The following is a 15,888-nucleotide window of genomic DNA, read 5'->3' as shown; positions in this document are numbered from 1 at the left end:
GTGAGTAAACTATTTTTTGTAATAGAAGATGTTAGAACTAGGAAACCCATTCGTTTTTTTGTTGTTGTTTTTTGTTTTTAATTTATTTAATTTATCTTTTTAATTTACATCCAAGACCCAGCAATTGCACTACTAGGTATTTATCCAAGGGATACAGGTATGCTGTTTCGAAGGGACACATGCACCCCAATGTTTATAGCAGCACTATCAACATTTGCCAAGTATGGAAAGAGCCCAAACGTCCATCGATGGATGAATAGATAAAGTTGTGATATGTGTGTGTGTGTGTGTGTGTGTGTGTGTGTGTGTATACATACACACGATGGAAACCCATTCGTTTTTATGAGTTAATTTATATACTGATCTCATGATTACTATTTCAAGATAAGTCTGCTTTTTTACCTTAGGTATTAATGAATATAAAACTCTATTTCATGAATATTACATTTTTAAATGTTATGATTTGAACCCTAAGGAATATTGTTAGAGTAGGAAATAGGAATAAAGTATATACATGCACCCCACACACACACAGATTAAAAAAAACGAAAAACATGCAGAAGCTTATTCAGGAAAGTTTCACTAACGCAATTCAAAATCAGACCATAGGACTCAGCATGTATGATCAACGATGTGGTGAATAGTGCTGAGAGAATCAGAGTTATCCTTTGCACCATTCGTAGTTTTGAAACTTCACACTGGAAGTTCCTCAAAACTGGTAGGAAACAATGAATGAAATTATTGTTTCTATTTACTTAAAGACAAGGAATAATTTTGAAAGTACTCGACAAGAGGTAGAGCGGTTGATGCAAAGAATGAAATCTGCCAACCAAGATTACAGACCACCCAGCCAGTGGACAATGGAAGGCTATCTTTATGTCCAGGAGAAACGTGAGTCACAAAGATGTAACTTAATGTCTCTTATAATTAACATTCTGTTTCTGTGAGATTTGACTTGGTTAGTGTTTTTTCCTTCAAATAGGGAGACTACAGTTCCTTACAGCTTTATCATATTTAGTCTGCTCTCCCACTACCACCATCAAAGTGAGGAAGTTTTTCCACATTTCGCCATCAGGATCTCCAAGTTGGCATATTATTGAACTTGGAACTTACAACCTTCACTGATGGTACGGTAACATGAGTTCAGTTTTAGAATTTCATTGTGATAGCTAATCTCAATTTAAAGTTTGATGAAAAATTGAAATTCAAAGCCTTTATCAGTATGAATCACCCTGGTGACTATAATACTTTTCTTTTCCCACAGCATTATTTCATTTAATTGTGCTCCATCAGTGTTTAGGAGTAAAATTGGCAATCATGTAATGTCAGATTGGCACTCTTTACTTCCTGAGGTTAGGAAATAAGCATCAGACACAACAGGACATTATTATAATTGCCTCACACTAAGAAAGTTTTTCTCACAAAAATTAATAAAAACCCATCCAAACTTGTATAACTAGGACTCTTTCTGCATGGTGCTTGCATTGAATGGAACAAGTTGGACCAAATTAACTGTTTCAAACCAGATATACCCTAATGCACCAATCTCCTACTGTTTGTGGTAAAGGAACAGTTGTCTTTATTTCCAATCCATTATGGATCTGTCCGTAAAACACAAAGTCATGTGCTTGAATTTTGCAGTAATGCCAAATCACTGTACAAGTTTTGAAATGCTTATTTTTATTTTCTGTACTATTCTCATATATTGAGACTCAAAAACTACATAGAGTAGCACTACTCTGAAGTCTCCATATCAGTAGATGATAGATTAATGAAGTTGTTTTGGTTAGTTAGTAAGATGTTACAGTTAAAAGGTTTGAGATGAGAAAGCTGGAGATTCTGGGTTGGCTGTGAAAGTTTTTGACATAATGCAATATGATTACTAAAATGCCAGCACACTTTATGTTTGACATTCTCACTCAGGTGATGCTCATTTGTTGGATAGCAGTGTACAAGCAAATAATGATTAGTTCTAACAAACTCAGCAAATATCTGTTACTATACGGGTTAGATGATAGAGGGCTGCTGGCTCAGGAGATCTGGATTTGAGGATTTTCTCTTTCATCACGATTGACTTTGACCAGTGTGCTGTCTTTGAATGTCAAAATAAATCTAATGACCTGCCTAGCTATTCTGTAATTAGACCATAATACATTGTTTTCACCATAATTTCATGAAAAAAACCTAATTCATTTGTCACATACAAGGTATATGGATTTAACTCAGGACACTAAAGAAATTTTTGAATACTTGTTTTGAATAACTTCTTCAGATTTGAAAACCTCAGTGTGAGGGTACATTGAGCTTACATTTTGCATCAATAAAATATTTTGCTGAGCAGAAAAATGTATTGATAGAGAGGCTTGTTCAAATGTGTGTAGTAGAGGAGGTGCCATCCTCTTGCTTAAAGATTTTTTTTTTTATTCATTACAATTCAATAATGTTTTATGGCTTGACTTTTTTCTTTTTTGTTTTTATTCCCCAGTATTACACAGTTGCTAAAATCCTTATGGGTACACAATATTTTGTTCTAAGAAAAGAAAGATGGATTACCTAGCTAAATTCTTTTGTACATTAATTTTCAAATACATCATGTTTATTTGCTACTTGCTAGTCCATCTCTTGGGCAAGGGTGTAGTTTACTTGTTCTCCATTTGTTGGACATTTGAGTCTGACTATAAGCATAGGCCCTTTAATAACTTGGAGACTGCATCGGTGGACAAAATTCAGTATTTTGTGTACCCATCTGATGTTGGTATCTTGTGTTTTAAGATACATGACTTCCCCTCTGGGTCAGTCGTAGATGATTATAAAGCCCTTTTTGATATTGATGTTTCCCCTGAAATATGCTATCTCTTTAAATGATATCACCCACCTTCTTAGGCTGGAAACTGGAAATAAATACTTAACTCCTTAACTCCATTGTCTCCCTGTAACTTGGGGCCCACTCTTTCCATTTTATCTCCTTGGTAACCTTTGAACCCACACCTTCTCATCTCCACAGTCTTACAGTGGCCTCATAATTGTTCTCTTTCTGCCGCTAGGTTTGCCTGTCTATAATCCATCCTCTGTGGCACTTCCAGCACACCCCTCTACAATGCTAGCTTGTTGTGCTCATCCTGTGATGGCCCCTTAGTGGTGTGTGGCCTTTGAGACTTGCACATTTGGACTCTCTCACTTTCTTTCTTTAGCATCCTCTCCTTTCATGTTGCCTTCCTGCTCCTAAGAAAATTTCCTCTCAGTGTTCTCCATATCCATCTGCATTGTTTTTACAGCTTTAGTGAGGTACAGTTGGCATACAATGAATTGCAGATATTTAAAATGTATAATTTGATAAGTTTTGCCATATATATAATATATATATATATATATATATTATATATATGTATATGCACCTGTGAAACTATGACCACTGACAACAATGAACATATTCATCAACTTCAAAAGTGCTCTCATGCCCCAATATAGTCCCTCCCTTCTTTCTTTTCGTATTCACCATCTCCTCACTTCCCATTGCCTGGGGATTTTAAAAGAAAAATGAATGGATTTATATCCCTTTGGAATTATTTTTGTTTAATTTATTTTATTTTAAGAGAGAGTGCACATGCATGCTCACGAGTGGGGGAGGGGCAGAGAGAGAGGGAGACAATCCCAAACAGGCTACGAACTGTCAGCCCAGAGCCGGACGCAGGGCTCTAATTCACGAACTATGAGATTATAACCCGAGCCAAAGTCAAGAGTCAGACAGTTAACCTACTGACCACCCAGGCACCCATGGAATTATTTTTTTACAGGGAACAAATATCCATAGCCCCTTTCCACTTTGTATATTTGAAAACATTTATAAGAAAATCAAACCAGTTCACATATTGATTGTACTGTTGCTGTATACTGAATGAATAAGTTCTGTGGGGATAGAAGATGAGATAAAAAATTTGGCTTCAGGGTCTTTATTCTGTAGTGGAAGGCATAAGACACACTCATGCAATTAGAAACCAGTGATCATAAATATGAAAGCTGTAAATTGAGTGATAAATGGAGATGGATGTGATGGGGTAGTAGTAGGAGATCATTGCAGTTTGAACACAGAACCTCAGTTTATCTAGATCTGTGGTTTTTATGTTACCCACTTCTGGCATACATTAAATTGCATTCTAATGGACTTCATTTTAAACAGGAAGAACATGGGTTCCAAAGTCAGAACTATGTTGAAATTCCATGCTTGCCACCTGTTAACTAGATGATACTTGAACAAACAATTTTCTGAGCTCAGTATTCTAATTTATAAAAGAAAAATACTCATACCCATCCAATAATGATGTTGCAAGAATAGAGATAATATATATAAAATGTCTCTATTATCAGTATTGGTGGATAATATTTACCATGAACATTTACTATTTTGTGCAATTTAGATTTATCTCATTAGATTCTTAAAACAACTATTGAGAAGTATTATTCTTCTAAAAATAATTCAATCACATGCCCTATTGATGGAGAAAGTAGCGCCATCTCCAGCTCATAAGCTATATTTTTTATATGTAAAATCCTCTTTATAATGTCTGACTTAACCTGCCTCTTCAGTGCAGTCGGTAGTGTGCATCAGTCTTATATAATGTCTGACTTTAGAAGTTTCTAGATAAATGTTGGCGCTTGGTAGGTATTTAGTGAATGTTATTTCCTCTCATTCCACAAACATCATCTGAGCAACCTCAGATGATTAGTGGGTAAGATAATTAAGCTTGTTTTATTTTGCAACAGTAGAGATAAAATAAATTTTTATTTTCCCACACTTTTTTTAAAGGACTTCAGAATGTCTTGTCTAAGAACATCTGCTCTGCTCTGGTTTAGTGCCAAGCAACTTTAAAGGAAGTAGCATGTGTGTACAACAAACTTGAAGATTAAATACACAAGGTTCTATACTTCAGATGGAGGCAGGAGAAAACAATTTAGGTATAAAATGTCATCAGAGCATTACAGTAGTTTTATTTAAAAATTATTGCTAATATTGCTTCATAAATTGCTTCTTAAGTAATAAAGTCACTATAAGTATTTTCATCCAGCCACTTTCCACTAATCAGCTCTAAGCCTTTAAGTATTTTATACTGCATGTAACAGAATTATCAACAAGTATGCTTAAGTATTATAGCGTGAAATGGCCCTAAAACAGAATTGAAGTTTATTACAATAATCCTTTATGATTAAAAAGTATATAGCTATACCCTATAATTTTAACTCTGGAGTTGTTTAAGTATTTTAAAGCTAAATATGACACCAAGGGCACTGTTATTATAGAAAAAAAATTCAAATGGCTCATGAAACACTTTTATCAAGTGGTACATTGTTACATTACAATTTCTCACTTTTAAATATATGGTTATGAAACTAAGCCAGCAATAATATTGTACATAATTGTTACTAGAAAGATCCAGGTGTTAAGCAGGATGGGAGCCTAGATGGATAAGTTGTAGAGGAAACGGACTCCATTTTCAACCCAATTAGCCCACTCTGGCTTTTGAATACAGGATAATTGGCTTCTCTGTGGGAAAACTGAAGGTCTTCTACCTTAGTCATGGAAAAATTAAATCACCGTGCATCCCTATTCCTGGTAAAGCAGCAGCATCTAATTCCTTAAGGAGAATATAGGAGAATAATGTGGTATGCTATGGGAAAGAGTTGCACAGTATTTATAGGGGTAAAAATGAGCACTATACATATATAGCTTTCTTTTAAATGAAAATTAAAAGTTATTTTTACTTTAAGGAGTTGAGTTCACTTTTTTCAGATTAGTGGTAAGAGGAAATAACTCCAAGTTCAGTGAAGTCTTAGAAAGATGAATGATTAATTCCTTCATTCATTTGTCAAGTATTTATTGAGAGACAGCTAATGTCTGGGCCTGTTCTAAGGATTAAGAATATACTAGTAAGGAGCGCCTGGGTGGCTCAGTTGGTTGAGCATCTGATTCTTTATTTTGGGGTTGTGGGATCCAGCCCCGCATCAGTCTTGGTGCTGAGTGTGGAGTCTGCTTGGGATTTTCTCTCCCTCTCTCTCTCTCTTTCTTTCTGATTCTTTATTTCAGGGTTGTGGGATCCAGCCCCACATCAGGCTTGGTGCTGAGTGTGGAGTCTGCTTGGGATTCTCTCTCTCTCTCTCTCTCTCTCTCTCTCTCTCTCTCTCTTTCTCTCCTTGCCCCTCTCCCCCACTCACATGTGCACTCTCTGTCTCTCTCTCTCTCTCAAAAAAAAAAAAAAAAAGAAAAGAAAAGAAAAGAAAAGAATATACTAACTAGTGAGCAGAACATCACATGTTCCTGCTGTATAGAGCTTTATAGTCTAGTGGCAGAAACAAACAATAAATAGAATAAATTCATAAAACTTATCATGTTTTTGATAGTGATAACTGCCAAGAAGAAAATAAAGCTAGAGAGATATAAGAAATATCAAGGTAAGAGTGTTGAGATGTTAGATATCTCTGCAGGAAAGGCTGTATTATAAAGGTGTCATTTAGGAAAAGATGTGAAGAAAGTAACGATGCACACCATGCAGATAACTGAAGGAAAAGTAGTTCAGGCTGGAAGAAGAACAGGGTGTACAAATGCCCTGGGGTAGAAATGCATTCTCTCTGTTCAATAATCAGCAAGGGGGAGGGGCAGTGTACCTAGAGCAGAGTATATAAGGCAGAAGGTAGTAAGATGCGAGGACAGATCAGTAATGAGGGGCCAGAACATGTAGGGCCATTGTGTATAGTAATAGGTTCTTCGTCTTTTGTTTTTTAAGTCCTTTTTGAAGTATTCATACTTTTAATGTTTATTTATTTTTGAGAGAAAGACAGAGAGAGAGAGACAGAGCATGAGCGGGGAAGGGGCAGAGAGAGAGGGAGACAGAGAATCCCAAGCAGGCTCCAGGCTCTCAGCTGTCATACAGAGCCTGACGCAGAGCTTGAACTCACAAACCGTGAGATCATGACTGAGCTGAAGTTGAATGCTTAACCTGCTGAACCACCTGGGCACCCCAGCTGTTTGGTTTTTACCTGGAGTGAAGTGGGAAACCACTGGAGGGTTATAAGCAAAGTGGATGAAATGACCTGGCTAAAGTTTTAGTAGAGTTTCTGGCAGTTTTGAGAGTAAAGGACAATGATATAAGTAAGGATATCAGTTATAGTAACTCAGGCTATTTCTCATTGTTCCTACCTCTTTGGAATGTAAGATATGTCACTTTTACTGTGATAACTGAAATTCAGAGGTAATGTAACTCTTGAGCTACAAAGGAGTATCAGTGCTGCAAGTAAAGCCACGTTTGATTCCAAGACACTTTACCCCATACCACTCTTCCCCAACACTGGCCTTTCTCACAGTAAATATTCTAAACTTTCATGGCCTATGGAGATACTCAGTTGTGTATCATAGCCTCAAAAACTGTACAAACTTAGACACAAATCATTTATTAACAATCTGTAATATTTGTTTCCTTACATCAGGGCCGCTTGGTTTTACATGGATTAAACATTATTGTACATATGATAAGGGAAGTAAAACATTTACAATGAGTGTTTCAGAAATGAAATCCAGTGGGAAAATGGTGAGTTTTCTTTTTTTAAAAAACTGAGTTTATTAGTTAAGTAATGGAAACAAAGCAAAAAAAAAAAATCACATTTGCTTGCTTTTCTAATAAACATGTAAAAAATTTTTAAAAATCAAAAAGTCAAAAAAAGTCTTCTCAAAGTTCAGTGATCTTGATGACTTGAAAGAGTGGCCAGGATTTTCCTTTATCTCCTCATGGAATGTTTATAAGAGTGGAGTTCAATGTAGGGATCCTTCAGGAGACCACAGAGGTGTCCTCCCATATCCCTGGCAGCAGAGTTGTTTGTAGCTGGCAGCCCAGTAGAGACTGTTGGTGGCTGGACCAGGCTCAAGGACTCTGCATCTTTCCTCCAGGTGGCCTCTGTGGGAGGCTGCCTTTTGCCCCTGCATGCTGCTTCCTCTTCTAAACTGTGTGCTGTTTACTGAAATGCTGGCCAGCAAACTTTCTCAGAAGAATCAATTGATGCCCATTTACCCCAAAAGTAAATTGGTCACTGAATGTCTCGCATGGCTAGTGAACAATATAAAACAAAGTGTACTTTATATAAGGAAGTGCTACTGCTACAGAGTGCAGCACCTTTATTGTGTAGAGGTTCCAGTCTTTTTGTGAGTTATGATATGAATATGGCAAGTGACTGGACTTAAGAATTAGATAATTTAAAGCCATATCATATAAGAATCCTAGAGCTGAGAGTTATCCTAAAGATTATTTAGTCTAGCCTTATTTTAAAAGATTAGAAAATCGAGGTAAGTGACTCACCTGGCTAATTTGTGGTATAGATCATAGCAGAGGTAAATGTTGATCTAACTTAGATATATACTCAAATACATCAGCTGAAACTTATTGTGCTTGGGCATTCAATAGAGTCTAATAATTCAAATGGAGAGACAGAATATAAAGGAGAACATACCAGAGCAAAAGTAACCTTCAATTCCTGCCATCATGAGAAGTTAAGTGCTGTAATCATGCTAGTTTGTACTTTAAAGGTTTCATAAGAAAAGATGTTGCCTGAAAGCCCACTTATGTGACAGTCAGTGACCTGTTAACAAGTAGACCAAGCCAAACTTCTGCTAATAAATAAATCTGTGATCTTTGTAACCAAAGATAGCAGAATTAACCAGACATTAGGTAAACATTCTCCTTAAGGTGACTGGTGTCTCAGGTATATAGAAGAGAATTCTTACAGCTTCAGCTTGTGTTGGATCTTATCCAAACAGTTGTGGTTTCACTAGTAGAATAGCAGTTGGTTATCATCAGAGCAGTCATGTGTTGTGTATGAAAGCCATACATTTATAGCAAGCAAATACTGGAAATGTATTATTTTGGTAGCTCTCCTGAGACTTTGAACCAATTATCATTTAATACTATAAGACTTTAATACACACACACACGCACACACACACATGCACACATACTTGCTCACGTGTGTGCCCCCTCCCACACACACACACACACAGATAAACAATACTAATCTCTTAGCAACCTTGGGCATTTGATTCAGAGCAACAGTGTTGTATCCTGACAAGCATTCTGTATATCTAATTGTGACATTAAGGTAACTGTGATATAACACCTTCTGTAAATCTGAAGTCCTAAACAATGTACATTGTAGAGCTATTTAACATAAGTTTAAGTATTTAAGACCACTAGACAGGCATGCCACAAAATTATTTAAGTAATATGAGTATATGTGATTAATTTATTAAAAAACAGTTTGTATTATAATTGAGCAGTTAACATTAGGCAAAAAGTCTGTATTCAGAGGACAGGATGTGATTATGACCTTTATATATAACCTTTAAGTTAACTTTTTTTTTAAATTAACATTTTAATGGAAGCAACCTTAGATGGCATATTTAATATTTTTCAGTTGCCCTTGTCATCACGTCAATAATGTGTTCCTCTTGTTTCAGAATGGCCTTGTTACTGGTTCACCAGAAATGTTTAAATTGAAATCTTGTATCCGACGGAAGACAGATTCAATTGACAAACGATTCTGCTTTGACATAGAAGTAGTTGAAAGGTTTGAGGTTTTATTTTTACTTTATATTTTTAATATGCTAAATTATTTGTTTCTGTGTTTAGATATAAGTATGAAACAGTATACAGGTACTTGTTTTTCAGTCTTTAAAAACAGTATGCATATTTATTTCATTCTTTATGTATTTATTCAACAAATATATATTGCATGATGCATTCAATAAATAAATCAGACACAGAATGCTAGCAAAAAGCAACATCACTCAAAGAAGAATTTGGGAAATCAACATAAATGACTACATTAGGGGATTTGTGGTGGACTTGAGTTCCCTTTACTACGAATGATCCTGACAACATTGTTCACCATGCCTGGGTAAGCCTTTTTGTGGACTTTTGAAGCCTGGTAGCCTTGCTTCCAAGGAATAATAAGACAGAGCTGGGAATGCCATTAGTTTCCTTCAGCCGGTGAAATTCAGTGCCTCCTCTGGGCAGAGCACCGTTCTGGACATTGGGACATTGGGAGAGACATAAATGTTGCGCATGTGAGTTTATAATCTAATGGGGATATTTAGCTCTACTTTTTTTTTCCTTGTATCAATACAAGAAGAACAGAAACTAAATATGGACAGATATACTTCTTTCTCTCTATTCTATTCCATGATCTATTTCTCTTCCCCTGCATTACTACCATACTTTTCTGAATACTCTAGCTTTGTGTGAATGCACTATTTAAAATGCTTACTCTATATACTCTTATAAACTATAGTTTACATATATGTCGCTTATAACTACTTAGTAGGGTAAGGCCCCCACTTTTTATGCTTCTTTAAATAGTGGTGCCTGGGTGGCTCAATTGGTTGGGCAACCGACTTCAGCTCAGGTCAGGATCTCACAGTTTGTCAGTTCGAGTCCCGCGTCGGGCTCTGTGCTGACAGCTTGGAGCCTGGGGCCTGCTTCGGATTCTGTGTCTCCCCTTCTCTCTGCCCCTCCCCTGCTTACTCTCTGTGTCTCTCTGTCTCTCAATAATAAATAAACGTTAAAACTTTTTTTTAATTGTATTAAATATTTTGGCCCTGTGGTTTTGCATTTTATGAATCTGCTTATTAAGTTTCCCTTTGTCTCCACAAAAATCCTTTGGGGTTTTTGATTTGGAGTAGCATTGAAGTTGTTAATTAATTAATGGACAGTTGAACTCTTTTTGAATATTTTACATATTTTTTTTAGATTTATTCTTGAGTCTCTTCATTTTATTGCAATTTTGAATAGAATTCATTAGTATATATTTTTTTCCTAATGTTTGAGGCTCATGGATAGAAAGGCTATTAATCTTTTTAATATATCAATCTATACCCAGCATAGTTGTTGAGCTCCTTATTGGTTTTAATAGTTTGTGGTAGGAACTTCTGTATTTTCTATGTACACAAATACAAACATGCTAGTGATTTTTCTTTATTTCAGCAGCACTTTTTGGTTCTGTAACCCTGAGGCACATTGTTAAATTCTGCTTTAGTTTGCTCATCTGTAAGGATAAGGATAATAAGTAGTCACCTCAAAGGGTTCCTATGAGGATAAAATGAGATAAGAAAGGTAACATTTACAACATAGTGCCTGGCACATAATAAACAGCCAACAAATATTGATTATTATTTTATTATTTCTGTTTATACTGGCTTAGATTTTCTAAGATCAAGTGATCACAATCTTCACATACATTTTTCTTTTTCCTGTCATTCCAATGATCTGTTTTCCTGTTTACACAAGGCATAATATGCCTTCGTCACAGTTTTAAGTCATACTGGTTTTTAATCATACAATATTTAAATGAAATTTCCTCCTCAATGTATCTCTTCACAGAGCCCTTTAATTTCCTGTTCAAATTTATTTTCTGGATAATTTGCAGTTAACTAGATCAATTTTACTATTTCTGGATTTCCTGTCTTTTTCTGTCTTATATTGCTTTCCTCCTTCCCTTTTCTTACTCTTTCTCTCTTGAAATGTGTATGTATCCTCAAGTAACTATTTCAGAATGGGTACATGGGAAAAATTGTTTTTAAATGAATTGATTTTAATATTGTGATCATGATATAGATAAACACTTTGGTTTTAATGTCTTCTTAATAATTAACTAGGTATGGTATGAAACTTTTCATATTACTATATACTCATTGAAATTATTTTTAGTGACTAGATTGTACCACATTGGGGTCATAATCTTAATCATTCTAATATTGGAGAATGTTTAGGTGGTTCTGGACTTTGGTGAATGCTTTTTGGCCATTTCAGAGGAAAGAGTTTGAAACTAGCCTTCTTCAGGCAGTCATACCTAAACCAATGATTTTACTACTTGCAACCATTAGAATTAAAAATATGTGTGTGTGTGTGTGTGTGTGTGTGTGTGTGTGTCCTCATAGTGATTTTTCTAAAAGGAACCATAAGTCTTTTTCTTTTCATTTTTTAAATTCTTTTTTTCTTCTCTTTTCTTTTTTCCTCTCTTTTCATTTTTTTCTTTCCTGCTTTTTCTTAAAATTTTACCTTTACTTTTAAAACCACAAAAAAATAATAAATGGGTGAAGACATAACAGGAATAAATTAAATATATAAAACATTTGTTTTTAATAGGCATGGAATCATCACATTACAGGCATTCTCAGAAGCTAATCGGAAACTCTGGCTCGAAGCCATGGATGGGAAAGAACCAGTAAGAATTTTGATTTTATTGTTCTAGGGGCACCTGGGTGGCTCAGTTGATTAAGTGTCTGACTTCAGCTTAGCTCACGGTTCATGGGTTTGAGCCCTGTGTTGGGCTCTGTGCTGACAGCTCAGAGCCTAGAGACTGCTTCGGATTCTTTGTCTGCCTCTCTCTCTGTCCCTCCCCTGCTCCTGCTCTGTTTCTCAAATAAATAAATAAATAAATAAATAATGTTAAAAATAAATGTTAATTTTTTTTTTTAGATTTTATTGTTCTAATTACAAAGTATATCCGGATTTTTTGTCTGTAGTATATTTGAAAATATTAATACAGCAAATCAGAGGAGTAGACTCTTACTGTTTTTCTGGTATTGTCTCACTGGTACATAACACCAACTTTCTAATTTGTTTCTCAGGATAACTTCCAGGACTAATTTAAAATCCTAAAATTACTTTTTAACAAATTACTTACCATGAACTTGGCTGTACTGATTTGATTATTTTATTCAGTTAATAATAAAGTCCTCACTCTTTGCAAGGCCTGTGTTAGGCTTTATGATCAGTGTGATGAGCAAAGGTTTAGGGTAAGAACTAATCCTGTGGTCTATATCATTGTTTAAAAGTCTCATTTGGGGGAGGGGAAGAAAAAAAAAAAAGGTTAGGGAGGGAGGGAGCCAAAACATAAAGACTCTTAAAAACTGAGAACAAACTGAGGGTTGATGGGGGATGGGAGATGGGTACTGAGGAGGGCACCTGCTGGGATGAGCGCTGGGTGTTGTATAGAAACCAATTTGACAATAAATTTCATATTAAAAAAAAAGTCTCATTTGGTAAAACTGCCTTGTGGCTTGACATTTTCCCTCCCATCCACATCTTCACTGTTTTAATAGTTATTTTGATGTGGCCATGATAATTTACTTAAAATTATTAGGGAGGCTGATGTAAAAAGGAATAAATCATCGATCACTGTCTGTTTTCTTTATGAAGAACACCACATTGGATGGTTGGAGGTATGGGCACACAGAGAAAATAGGAGGCCCTGCCCTATCCATTGAAAACTATCCTTTAGTTGGCAAATAATTTGTGAACAACCTTGGTGCAGAGTACCTGTGCAACAACAGAACTATATAAAGTGTGGACCCTAGGCTTTGAGGCCATCCCTCAAACTGTTACCAATCCACAATAAAATGAGTGCAGAAAGTATGATTAAGCATCTGGAAAATTTTATAGCAATTAGAAGTAGTCATTTTACACCTATTGAGTTTAATAATAAAAATTTTGGACTCTGCACCTATTCTTTATAGTGTTTGTTATGTTTTAATTTTATTATAACTTACAAAAGTATCAGCCAATTACAGATTAAAAAGTAAAACAAAAGGACTTGACTCTTTGCCACTAATAGTTGAGAGGTAAGCCCTGACCTAAAGCAAATTTAGAAGACAATGTGATAGCTCAAGTACAAGTTAAGGTTGTACATGTTGAGAACAAAACACTAAGGAGATAATTTGAGGAAGCAGCAATCTGGTAAAATCTGTCATGAAATCCTTCCTGAAGAAGGAATACATACTATGCATCATGTTGGGTAATAGAATGAGATACATAAATCAAATGGAAAGGGCTAGAACTTTGCCCAGGGCTGGATAGCCATGATGGAAAGGCTTGGGAAGCAAGGTTGGTTGATAGGGTAGGGAAATGGCTCTATGGACATACTAGTTGTAAGATCTTGAAATCAAGGTACTCATTTTGTGTATCATTGTACCAATATCGCCCTGTTTCTGTGCTGGGTCATTAACTGATCAGACTTCCTTTGTTTTTCAGATTTACACTCTGCCTGCCATTATTAGCAAGAAAGAAGAAAGTAAGTCACTTTAATAATTATTTAAAATTTTATCATAGTTTTTTTTTCTTTTTTATCACAAAAGTATTATGTGATATTAAGAGTTAATTCTGGGAAAATAATAGAAACATATCATAAGTCTGATGGTGAAGCAAATTTAAAACTTTCATTCAGAGAAGTTTCTCAAGGCAAAGGCATTAAACTAGTGTTTTAGTAACCAAAATTAGTTTTTACTTATTTGGTGTTTATTTACTTATAGGTATGTACCTTGCTTTATCCCAGGAAGAGATTTGAAGCAGTTGATATTTAGTTGATTTTTAAAATATTTTTAATGGCAGTAAAGGGCTTCTTTATTTTAGTTTCTCTGTGCCATTGACAAGACTGAAGACATGAATACTTTGTACCCAAGAGTGTGATGTGATAAGACATTGTCCATAACACATGGGATATATAGGAAAACCTGTTTTCTCAATGTAGAATTGCTGAGTCCTTAGTAGCAAAACATTCTTATTAAACACATTTTATGTGTTTTTTCCATAACATTCTCAATCCTCCTTAATCATCTGCTACCTTTTTTCCACCTTTTACCCTTGGTTATTTTAGAATATTTTCATATGTACCTTATGTAGTCAGATTATTTGACATTTAAAATTAGTCTGTATATTTATTTCTAAGGTTATGTATACATCTTCTAAAGCAATTTCAAGTTTTATTTAACTCAATTGACTTTCTCTCATGATGTCTAAATTTATTTTTAAAACAGACTAATTTTTAAATTGCTAATAAAATGCAACTGAGAATGGAGTAAAAATAAAAACTGGGAAAGCATTCATTTGAAAATCATAAATATTAAGTGTATGAAAAAACCTATTACTTTAAATGAATGAAATGCTTCCTAGTGATTAATTTCAGAAATTATCAAAAGAAAAAGCATGATTTAAAATACCCCTGGGATGCCTGAGTGGCTCAGTTGGTTAAGTGTCCGACTCTTGATTTTGGCTCAGGTCATGATCTCAGGGTCGTGAGATCGAGTCTCACGTCGAGCTCCATGCTAAATGTGGAGCCTGCTTAAGATTCTCTCTCTCCCTCTGTCTCTACCTCTCTCTCTGTCTCTCTCAAAAAAAAGATACTCCTAATGTTAGAGACTTGGAAAATTATTTCCAGTTTTTACTCTTGCATTTCTTTATTGCAAATCAAGGAAAGTGATTAGTATAAAATCTTCCATTGCCCGCTTACATCTAATCACAGAAATATTAACCAACAGATAAGTACCAAATGTTCATTCTAAATAGTTACCTAAAGAGCAATATGTTGTATAATTTGCATTTGAGTAGAGTTTGAAATGTGTTTTCTAATACTGGTTTCATTTTTCATATACTGGTTTCTTTCAAAAGAAAGATAGTTCTTTTAGATTCAAATGAACTACTCAAGGATGAATTTTTGGAAAAAACTGAACCTATATATGGTATTGAATAAAGCTCTAAATAGGGACGTGGTCAAGTCAGTGAGAATATATTTGAACAGTAATGCATTTCTGGAAACTAGGGTTTGTAAAATAATTAGAAAATTTGAATAAGGAGGTTGTCACATGTACTTATGCTGTTATGGAACGGCATCATGCTTCTTCAGTGCCTTAAAGACTTTTCCAGAAATCTACTTTCTTGTAGCCTTAGCCACCTGAAACATCACTATGCCATCATTTATAATTGTAAAAAAATTTTTTTTTTTTTCGGAAAAATAGCTATCCTACAGTCCATGTGTTTGTGTCATTTCTCACATTTTGCTTTTGGTATAGTGTTTTAG

General features: G+C 35.1%; 1 protein-coding gene across 1 annotated transcript in view; it reads left to right on the top strand.

Annotated features, from left to right (window-relative positions):
* Window positions 1-15,888, top strand: part of ARHGAP42 (Rho GTPase activating protein 42) — a 309,496-nt gene that overhangs the window by 235,464 nt on the left and 58,144 nt on the right. The window contains exons 8-12 of the mRNA XM_007089137.3: window positions 762-891; window positions 7,477-7,577; window positions 9,494-9,603; window positions 12,180-12,258; window positions 14,067-14,106. Of these exons, the coding sequence (XP_007089199.2) occupies window positions 762-891; window positions 7,477-7,577; window positions 9,494-9,603; window positions 12,180-12,258; window positions 14,067-14,106 (460 nt within the window). The remainder of the gene's footprint in view (window positions 1-761; window positions 892-7,476; window positions 7,578-9,493; window positions 9,604-12,179; window positions 12,259-14,066; window positions 14,107-15,888) is intronic.

The sequence above is a fragment of the Panthera tigris genome, chromosome D1 (genome assembly GCF_018350195.1).
Source record: "Panthera tigris isolate Pti1 chromosome D1, P.tigris_Pti1_mat1.1, whole genome shotgun sequence".
Taxonomy (NCBI): Eukaryota; Metazoa; Chordata; class Mammalia; order Carnivora; family Felidae; genus Panthera; species Panthera tigris.
Note: the sequence above shows the minus strand (reverse complement) of the source record. Positions and strands in the feature narration are given on the sequence as shown.